The sequence below is a fragment of the Uloborus diversus genome, chromosome 1, assembly GCF_026930045.1.
Source record: "Uloborus diversus isolate 005 chromosome 1, Udiv.v.3.1, whole genome shotgun sequence".
Lineage (NCBI taxonomy): Eukaryota > Metazoa > Arthropoda > Arachnida > Araneae > Uloboridae > Uloborus > Uloborus diversus.
This window is the reverse complement of record NC_072731.1, coordinates 32019348-32030625: the sequence shown is the minus strand read 5'-3', so window position 1 is coordinate 32030625 and position 11278 is coordinate 32019348. Positions and strand designations below refer to the sequence as shown.

General features: G+C 32.1%; 1 protein-coding gene across 43 annotated transcripts in view; it reads right to left on the bottom strand.

Moving 5' to 3' along the window:
• Positions 1-9146: 9146 nt before the first annotated feature.
• The window catches only part of LOC129228697 (uncharacterized), a 108712-nt gene continuing 106580 nt past the window's right edge, over positions 9147-11278 (bottom strand). For 12 of the 43 annotated variants that reach the window (XM_054863406.1, XM_054863420.1, XM_054863419.1 and 9 more), the window contains one exon: positions 9148-9329. In XM_054863406.1, coding sequence (XP_054719381.1) covers positions 9314-9329 — 16 coding nt within the window. In that variant the 3' untranslated portion in view covers positions 9148-9313. Of the gene's footprint in view, positions 9330-11278 lie in introns of all 43 variants that reach the window. The other 31 variants (XM_054863444.1, XM_054863399.1, XM_054863384.1 and 28 more) reach the window with 6 other exon arrangements.

Here is an 11278-nt window from a genome sequence, read left to right as displayed (position 1 = left end):
AGATGTCAATATCTCTTAGAAAATCAATATTTATGCTCTGCAACTATAACCCATTAAAAAAATGCATATTGATAATAGAATTGCAAAGTTCAAGCATTTGAATAATTTCTGTTTAGAATTGATGACATTCTAAAATCCAGGAAAAAGTTTCTCTGCTGCGTTTTGTCAAGACTTTGCATATGTGCTACACAAAAGTTAATGAACTCAAATTCACAAAAATGCTAGAACGTGTTGACAACCAAAAGTACTTAAAGGTCCTAAAATTTTCTGGCTTCCAGTGTAATAAAATGTCCTGTAATCTGAGATTGAACATGGCAATTCGTTACGACAGATACAATTTCAAGCTTGTTTTTTATCCTCATTCGAAAGAACACCATCTAAGAAAAAACTTAATTTGAAAGGAGAAAAATGTGTTCTTTCTAATGGTATAGACGAAAAGAAGATGCGAGGTGACAAACTTGAACTACAGCGCTTTGAAAATGGGCTATTTTTCACTTGAACGGTTTTGATAGCCACTTTGAATCATATCTTTTAGAAAATAGATATTTAAGCTCTGTAGCTGTAACCTATTAAAAACAAGCACTTTTACAATGGAATCACTCAATACGAGCTTTTGAATTATTTTTGTTCAGATTTTACGACAACCTAAAATTCGGGAAAAAATTTTTCCCATCGCGCTTTTTCGTAAGTTCACGCGCAATGCTACACAAAATCTAACGAGCTCAAATTCACAAAAGTACTTGAATATACTTTTGGTCAAACATACTTTAAGCGCCTAAAATTTCATGCTTCCAGTGTAATAGAATTTCCTGTAAACTTGGTAATTAGGCACAAAAAGTTAATCCGCCATCTTGGATCACATTTTTCAGAGATCCTAGATCTTCAGGATTTGCATCTAGGAAGCTGAAAGTTTGCGTAGATTAGTTTCAAAGACATCTCTACTCCTGTATAAAATTTCATCCAAATCGGAGATGGTCGAGTGGGGACCCCTAGGTCACTTGACATGGAATGACTCATTTCTATATGATTTCGAGTCACCATGATGCATCTGACCCCTCTTTAGAGTACCGAAACAGTTAATTGAGACATCCTGTATAGCTAGCTGAGTTAAGTATGTTTATTTCATTCTTTATTTCAATAGTTTATTCATTTCTTATCTTTGTTTTAGTTTTTTGTCCATAGCAATCAACAAAATATTTGTTCCTTTTATGTATTTAAAAAAAACATGCAGAAGATTTTTTATGAATCTTAAACAGTTAAGGTATTTCAACATGTTTCAAATGTTTGGGATGTCGATGTTTTTGCTGATCTAATGAGCGAACTGCAATTTGTTCTATTATTAAAAACGAATTGTCGAAGATTCATTGATTACAAACTGGTATTGATATAGTTTTTAAAGCATAATTTGATGTTTTGTTTCAATTTGTTCTTTTAATTTTTTTTTTTTAACTTTTCTTGTTTTAATAATTAATATATAGTATTAGTAATTTCCATATTTTGCATGGAAATTACAAAATTTGAAAGGGTTCAGTTTTTGTTTTATTTATCATTTGTTTTTGACTTCAAATAAAAAATGTAATAAAAAAAGATTGTGAATACAAGAGTTAGGAAATTTAAACATGCCAACATTGAAAGAAAAAAAAAAAAAGCTCTTCAAATAATTGCTTACTCAGGCCTAGGAAGTAGTCTTTAAAGTATCTATTTTCATGTTGAAGTCTTAAATCTTTTTTTTTTTGCTCTGCAAAATTCTTATTTTAGTGTCTTTTTCAAACAATATTCAGAAGTTTGTTCAGAAAATGTGCAAATTACCTATCAGATTGCTTCTAGGTATCAGAAATGAGCCTCAAAAAGAGCAAGCTTGGTGAGCGGAATGTATCAGTTTGTTCAATAGTTCACATTCTCTTTTCATCATACTTAGAAAAAGTACTTCGTTTGTAAGCGGAATGCAGTAGTTAATTTACAGGTTTGGAGACGCATCGGAATGTATTTTTTGAGGGCTCCTTTGTCGATCACAGAACTATGTAAAACATTTATCATATGCTTGTATGAATCTCCTTTGGGGCCTCTCTTAATTGTGACATGGTAAATTTGCTACTGACAACGAATAGATTCTCCTTTAAGAAAGTTTTTCCTATTTTAGCAAGTCATTATTTTTTAACTATTTTTAAAAGGTGTTTTTCGTATTGTTGTAATGCCATGCACAATTTTTTAAGTAATTTGTAGCCCCTTAGGAAGTGGGGGGACCAGGCCTAGTTGGCCTGTGCGATCAGGCCCTGGGATTGGGGGGGGGGATTTCCACCCACCAACATTGCTATGCTTACTTCAGCGATGTTATGCTAACAATTTCGATTCTTTTGCTTCCTGCAATTTTGGAGTATGGAGTTATTTTATCATATGCTAGCCTAAGTTAATCTTTTTAATTTTAATATTTTATATAATTTTTAAATTCATTTTTGTTAGTTGTATATTTTTGGAGAAGTACAAAATGTGAAAGGAGTGAGCTTTTAAATGCTTAATTTTGAATTTGTTCAAAACTTAAAATGAAATACTTATTGAAAATCTTTTAAAAATGAAATAAACTAAAAAATGAAAATTCTCCATACATTGAAACATGTGATTCACAGGAAATTTCTTTCCCATTTCCATCCTGTTGCATCTTGCAAATACTTAAATAGTTTTCAAGTGGAAGAGATACTTCACCACTTGGAGATGGTTTTTTTATATGAATTTTTTTAACATTTGTTACTTTTTAGTACTTGTATATTTTTTCTGTTAGAATAGTTGTTTACTTTCTCCTTTTGTTTTTAAATTAAAATACTATGTTTATTAACAAGTTCAAGATAGGATCATAAGTATAAAAGATACTTGACCATGCAAATACTGAAGTTGCCATTGCTTGATGGAAAATTGCTCACTGTATTTGAAATTTCAGTTACATTTGTGCCTTTAAAATATAGTTCATTTATTTTTTAGGAAGTTGTTTTATTGTGTACTAAGATGGAATAGCTCTTACAAAATAATTGCTTATTTCTTTTGTGAACTTGAACTTCATGTAATGATTAATTATTAACACTTACTTATTTCAGTACCAAACTGGAAGGTTAAGCAATTTTTTATTTGTTTTAACATGGAAATTAAGTATTTTATTTTTTAGATGATATAAATTCAAACAATTAAAGAATGCCAACATTGAAACATGCCCTTTGCATAAACTCGATTGTTGTGTTGAGATCCTTTTGCAGCCTGCCAGTGCATTTCATTTATTTTGAAATATGAAAATTCATATGTTTACTGAGAAAGGTTTTATACATTTGAAATTTCACCTATTAATACATTTTTTGTAGTTGCATATTTTCTGGGTAGTGCTAAATTTGAGGAATGAGCACTTTTTGTTTGATTTTTCTATTATCTCAAAGTAAAATGTTTGAGTAATAATTTTGAAATTAAATAAGAATTATAAAATGCGTTTAAACGTGCCAACATTGAATGTTTACTTCTCAATGGGTTGTTTACTGTGTTTGATATTTCAACCTTTTGTCTTGCTAGTGACTCAATTTTTTTAAATGCAGAAATTATTTTATCTTATTTATCTTTATGCTTAGAATGGCTTTTTTTTAGAAAAAACTTTAATTGTTTAATTATTGATTAATAAGCTGTTCGTAGTTATCTATTTTTCATAAGAATTAAATTTAAAAGGATTACATATTTAATTGTTTCATTTATCATTTGAAAAATAAATGTATTGAAAGCATTACAACAAATGAACAGCAAAATTTAACCTGGGCAGCATCCTTAGCTAATCTAAGGCATGCATGCTCCTTAGATAATTGCTTACTGTGTTTGAGGTGCAAATCCTTATTCCTCCTGCTATTTTTTTTCCTTATGTACCTACTAAGAATAGCATATTTTTATTACTTTTATTTTGAGTGAGAGCTATCAAATTTGAAATAAGCAGACAATTGTTTTGACTTTGATTATTTTTCAATTAAACAAATAGCTTATTGTGAAAAAATATTTTTAATAAGATATTTAAAATAAAATGAATTATTTCAGCATACTGACACTGAAAGACTATGCTTGATTGAAAGTTACTGCTGTGATTGAGGTTTCAATACCTTTCCTTTTCTGAATTTTTTTTAAATCTGGAAATTAGGGAATAAGTTGCTGAATTTTTGAGCTTTTTTAAAATTAAGGTAAAATGTTATTTAAAAGCATTTAAAATTTGAATGTAAGAGTAAAGTGTAATTGTGTGTGTGTATGTGTGAACACATGGTTTCCGAAAAAAAGCTTTCTGTGTTTCAGATTTTGACCTTCTACATGGAGTAAATTTTTCATTTCTTTTGAATTACAGAAATAACACTATATTATAATCTAGCTTTTCTAAATTTAAGAAAATAATAATGTTCAATGTTGTATAAATGTACGTACTTTTTGTGTGATGTTAATAAATATTTTTAAAAATTATTTGCTTTTTGTTTTTTTAGTTCCCATATCAAATTTTCCTGCAAATATTCGATCAATCCACATGACTTATTAACGCGTAGCTTATGCTTGGCCTGCACGTTTCCATTACAGGCTGTAAGAAAACGAAATATTCCATAGAGATGAAGTAGTATTATGTAACAACTTCAGAAAATCTGTAGAATCATGTCGGATTTGATTCGAAATTACCTTTATTTTGGAAGATATTTTATTTTTAAGAATTATTGAAAAGGGTCCAATGAAAAATTGTTTTAAACTTGTTATTCTGTAGAATCTGTAAATGATGTATTTAGTTTTGAAAAAGGCATGGGGGCAAACCCAAGTAACTTTCCGCAAGACACAGCTATTGGTTTAATTCAAACTAAAGGGAGTGGACCAATGGGAAATGCGCAAAAATATTTGCTCAAAAGGTAATTAACGTATGCAATTTCTAAAGCAGAGAAGGTTGTAATTTATCCTTCAAAGTTAACAGCCAAGGGGGACAATGGCATGTTTACCATGCCAAGTACGTTTGATGTCAACGAAGGAAGGAAGTCTAGATATGTCGGAAAAAGCGGGTTTTTTTTTACACAGATCGACGCAGGAAAAAGATCTATATTCAAAAAGTGTTACATTTTTTGGAAGATCGACGTAGGGAAACAATCTGGATTGAAATTCAGGACTAATATAGTTCTATGCCAGAAAAAAGCTATTTTTTACACAGATCGACGTTGGGAAAAAAATCTAGATTTATATTCAGGGCTAATATAGATCTATGTCGGAAAACTATTTTTTTTACACAGATCGACGTTTGGAAAAAAATCTAGATCTATATTCAAGTTTGATATAGATCTATGTCGGGAAAAAGCGGTTTTCTTATACAGATCGACGTAAGAAAAGAATCTAGATCTACATTCAGAACTAATATAGATCTATTTTCAAAAAGTGTTACGTTTTCTGGAAGATCGACGTCGGGGAAAAATCTAGATCTGTATTCAGGACTAATATAGATCTATGTCGAAAAGGAAGCTATTTTTTACACAGATCGATGTTAGGAAAAAATCTTGATCTATATTCAAGATTAATATAGATCTATGTCGGGAAAAAGCGGTTTTCTTAAACAGATCGACGTAAGAAAAAAATCTAGATCTACATTCAGGACTAATATAGATCTATTTTCAAAAAGTGTTACGTTTTCCGGAAGATCGACGTCGGGGAAAAATGTAAATTTATATTTTTGCTGCAAATTTTTCTGTGTCGATCGGTATGTTGTGCTACCTGGGTTCCATTGTTGAAATTCATTGTTGGAAGTGTGAAACATTAAGTTTGAATTCATATTTTAAACCGCTTTTTCTACACGAAAAATGCATTTTAAAGCTTAGAGTTTGGTATGGTTGGAAAGCTCGCGAAAAATACTTTGAAACTCGTTCTACCAGGTTTACCGCGCGAAATAGGAAACCCGCTAAGATGACTAGAAAATGAGCTAGAAGCAATCAAAAGTTAGTGAAAATTCATTTTTATTTGCTTTTCCACATGACATAGTTAGCGTGAAGAAATTGCTGGATAATATTGTGGTGTTGTCATTTCTCGCTTGAGCATCAAGAAATGAAAACTTGCATTTGTTTTTATTATTGAGGCTTTTTAGGTAACTACGAGCATTTAAAATATATTCATTTGGATTATGTTTTCGCGATTTTAATATTTAAAAAAAATCATTTTCCAAAGTGAGGGAGGACTTTTAATTTCTATAAAATCATCTTCTGGAAAAAAAAAAAAAACACACACACACACACACACACACAGCTCCCAATAATACCTGCATTTGCTATCACTACGAACAGTTTAGTTCATTCATTTGACTGTTGAACATTTTATATTTCTGACGGCAACGGTCATGCCTACTTTTACAAAGAATATTGTTTGTACAGAAGTTTTACGTATTAAAGGAGTTTCGCGGTATCATTTCATTCAGGAAGACTTCCAAAATTGTGAAATTGGCGAACTTTATCCAGTGTTGGAACCAATGCTACGGCAGGAAATATATTTATTTTGCATTCGTAAAAAAAAAAAAAAAAAAATAAATAAATAAAATCAATTTGAATTTTTGGCATCTTGAATTCAAATTATGTTTTTCGCAATCACGAGCGTGTGTGTTTGTGTAGGCGCATGTGTTTGGGTGCGTGGGTGCGTAAGTGTATGTATGCATGTGTGTGAGTGAATGTTGTGTACGTGCGTGTGCGTGTAGGTGTTCGTGTGTGTGTGTGTGTAGGCGTTCGTGTGTGTGTGTAGGCGTTCGTGTGTGTGTGTGTGTAGGCGTTCGTGTGTGTGTGTGTGTGTAGGCGTTCGTGTGTGTGTGTAGGCGTTCGTGTGTGTGTGTAGGCGTTCATGTGTGTGGGACATGGACGCCACCGCCCAGCAAAAGTGGATTTCCGGGGACAGTGCTCAGGACCAGCCGCGCCGCCGCCGGTGGACGGTAGTGCTGCAGGCCTGGTCCAAGCTGAAAAAGGCACGGACGCCAAAAACGGTCAAATGAAAGCAATAAGCAATCGTGATTGCTCAAAAAAAAAAAAAAAAAAGTAGAGAAATGTCAATTTGCAAGGAGCTGACTACGAATGAAGTCCCCCCCCCCCGTGACAAGGGGGAAGAAATAAATGACAAGTGAAACATAGCCATTTTTTGATAAGATCGTTTTTGAAAACAGTGTGACAAGTGGTAATGGGAAGAGGGGGTATGGTGAAGTGTGAAACTTTGTGACAGGGGAAATGGATCAAAAATTCTGAAAAGTGCATTAGTCAGTTATCCCCTAAACCGCGTAAAGAAATCACAAACACGATTTTTTCAATAAAATTGCACTATTATGGCGACGTACAGTGTTTTTGAATGGACAATTTTTAATGTAACAAGTAGGATTCGTTTACTGTTTGAAATTTTATATTTCTAAAGGCAGAGGTCAAGGCAACTTACTCAATGATATTAAACTTTTAAAAAGAAATATTTTTCATCTAAAAGTTTTATGTATAATCTGAGTTATGCAGCATCATTTCATTCGGGAAGATTTCGATAATTGGGAAATTGGTGCTCTTCACCTATTTGCGTCAATTTTTGGCACTAATTGCAGCGAGAGAAATGTTTTTTCTTTGCATACGAAAACAAAGAGTAGGGAAATGTATATTTGCTTACGGTTACAAAAAAATAGGGGCAGTCCATCAATGAAGTCTCGCTTTAAGGTGGGGTTCACGAAATAGTAACAGTTTGTGACAAGGGAGAGGAAAGAAATGACAAGAGGAACATACAGTGGGGAGAAGATGACAGCAACCCAAAAGTAACGTTATGAAATAACTACGTGACATGTGACTAAAGGAAAATGGGGTATGGTGAAGTGCGAAACTTTATGACAAAGGGGAAAGAGTGTCGAAAATGTTGAAAAGTGTGACATCAGTTATGCACCGCCCTTAACCATAAACAAATCACAAAGACGACCTTTAAAAAAAAAGAACTATTATTGCGACATCCAGTGTTTCCGAATGGATAGTTTCCACGAATAGAGTTTGTTCATTTGTTACTTGGAAATTTATATTTCTAATGACCAAGAAGCAACTTACTCAATAATAGTAGACGTTTTATAAGTAATATTGTTCATACAGAAGTTTTACGTATAAACTGAGTTTTGATGCTTCATTTCAAACGGGAAGATTTTGAAAATTGGATAATTGGTGATTTTTATCCATTGGCGTCAAATTTGTTGTTTCCAATGGCATCGCGAAAAATGTTTTTCCTTTGCATACGTAAACAAAGAGTAGAAAAATATCTATTTGAATAGGGTTAGCACAAAGCAACATGGTATCCAAAATAAAATTGTTCAAGCCAAGAATTTGATGACCACACAAATTTTCTCAATGGGATTGTTTCCTTCAATCAAAAGTGCTACTTTTAGTCACTGAAATTGATAGAATAAGCAAAAAAATAATAACGTGGAGCCAGAAAAAACTTTTATTTTCATAAGTTATTTTTTATTATTTTTTTTTAAAAGTCCGATTCTGGAAATAAGGTGCTGTCTTTATGACGTTTCAAGTGATGTACTTTGGCGCGCTGCTCCACTGTCGCTCTAAATGTTTACGCTATGATAATTTGCGCAATGCACTAATGGCATTGAATCGCTTTTGATGCAATGTGCAGAAGCGTAAAAAATGATTTTCAATCTGCTCACCGATTAAAATAATTGTTAAAAAACATTAATTTTTTTTTCAAATTATTTTTCAAAGTGCTAAAACCCAGGTTTTGAAGCATGCTCTTTCAAAACAAATACTTTTAAAATTTCAGAAACGACCCCATTACCGAAATATCCCCTTTCATCCATTTATTTTGAGATTAACAGACAAAAAGTAAAATTGGAATAAATTATTACTGTTTGGTATTGTGTGTACACATAAAAATTGTACGTTTCCCCCGATATGCAGTAAACATGAGTAAGAGTAGAAGTAAAAATGTTGGAAATAGTGAAATTCATTCAAGTTTTCTCAAATATTCATTTATAAATATGGTCGAATTTCGACCACTGGGCAAACACTAGTACAAATAAATGTGTGCGTTGATACGAATGCATGTATGCGTGATTATTGCCGTATGGACTTTGAAAGAGAAACCTTGTAAAACATCATTATTAGAGAACTTAAACCATGTAAATATTTTATTTCCTTGATCCATACAAAAAGTATATCCTTAGGAGATTCATTATTCGGAGATTAATTAACATAACGAATATATGTATTACATCAATTATTTAGCAGATAATATCTTTAAAGTCTTTGAGCTCTGTCACTTTAGAACTAGTCCATTTGTCAAGATCATTCATCTATCTGTTATTACTTCTGTAAAACAAAAAGAAGAGTAAAAATGGATGAGTTTGAAATAATTATGACATGTTTTATATATTTCATTGCTTTGTTAAAACAATAATTCGTTAAAACTCCGCAAGATATTGATGATTAAAACTGAGTAAAATATGAAAAAAAAAAGAAATCTAATTAATTTGGTTCAATTGTACGTTCTACAATTGAGGCAGTGAGAAACAAAAGGATGTAAGTGCCAAAACTAAAAATTCCGTGACAACTAGTGCAAATGTTAGGAGAACCTCTTTTCTTTTATGGGGCAAGATATGATACTGGTAGCTCTGATAGGTGCTGCTAGACAGTACGATTCAGGAAAAAAATCAATGAAAGCCTACCTAGGATCTGAACTTTGAACTCGTTTTGTTCAAAACTTTAAAAAATCCACTTACATATCTTTACTTCTCACTGTCTCATTTATGGTAAATAGCGTTGCACTTGTTCACGTGAACAGTCGGCACTGGTAAAACACATGTATTTTAGTTTAAATAGGGAGAGATAGTGTAAAATTTGGTGTTCCAGTTATTCAAAGTAGCGGGTAAATAAGAAAAGGCTTGTTTAGTACTTTACTCGCCTTCATACTTCGGTCGATTGCCAGAAGGTTACAATAACCCTAAAAAGTTCCATTTCCTCCATTATATTTCTTCCAAAATGTGATCGAACAATATTCAAGCATTTCTTCTACCTTTTTAAATTTGTTATTAAACTCATGGCCTCCTTGTCATTCAGTTATTAGTGACAGTACTGAAAAAAAATGATTTAGTGGAATGCACCAGTATGACGCGAAAAGAGGCAAAATTATAATTTAGGGCACTGAACGTTACGTTGAAGCTGCCTGTTACCTAATGTACTTACAAAAACAAAGTTGCAAAGAATCATTGACGAGGTTTGAAATCTCCAACTTTAAATATCCTCTCCTCCACACCATCGGGTTTTCTCCTGCATATACGTATAAACTGTTATTCCGGGCTTATTTTACTTTTATTTAACTTTATTTCATTTTGTATTAATTATTTGTTAAACGTTTTGCTACAATGTACCTTCGACGTCAGTGGCCATTTTCAACGCAACGTGAGAATGTGTGAAACTTGGACGGATTTTGTAGCATCAATGGAATTATCTTTATTTGAAAAATCACGACTGTTTACGAGACCATCTCTATAGAATCGAAGTGGTGGATTCCTCAGAATGCTCATTGTATGACTCTAAACAACCAATGACTTTAGAACTTTTAGAAAGTTGTATAGTGATATGAGAACCTTGTCAAAAAATATTAGAGAGCTCATGAACTGATGACTTAGGCGCTAATGTTCTTCATTTGTAAAAAATAAATTATTCGAACATTCAATTCACATTCATGGAACATTCAAGCTTACCAAGATAAAGCCATGTTTCTGGACTAAGATCTTAATTTTTCAAAAAAGACATTTACGTTACATTATTTTAGGATTATTCTCAAAGTTCTTCCCATCTAATTTTCGTGCATATTTAAATGCACGAAAACAATTATAAAATTATAATTAGCATTCCAAAGTGAAATTAGTTAGAAAATTAAGTTCGAAGCCACGAGGTACCTTCAAACATTTTTCCCATTGTATTGTACAACCATTTTCATTTGGTCCCTTAAAGTTATTGCCTTATAAAAAAAAATAAAAAAATAAATTAAAAAAAAAAAAAAACCTTGCTTTAATGAGTTTGAACCTCCGAACAATCTAAGGGATGAATACTGAAATATTTCTCTGAATTTGATGCAGTTTCAGGCAGCTGCCGCGCCTGTCTTTACCAATTAAACTGCAAGTAACTTAGCATTAAGCATGTACAATATCTTTTACCAACATCTAAGTTATCTGGGTATGAGTGTGAAAACATCCTGTTTCCAATCAAAATAATAATAATAAAAAAACCTTGCATTCACTATTAATTATTTTTCC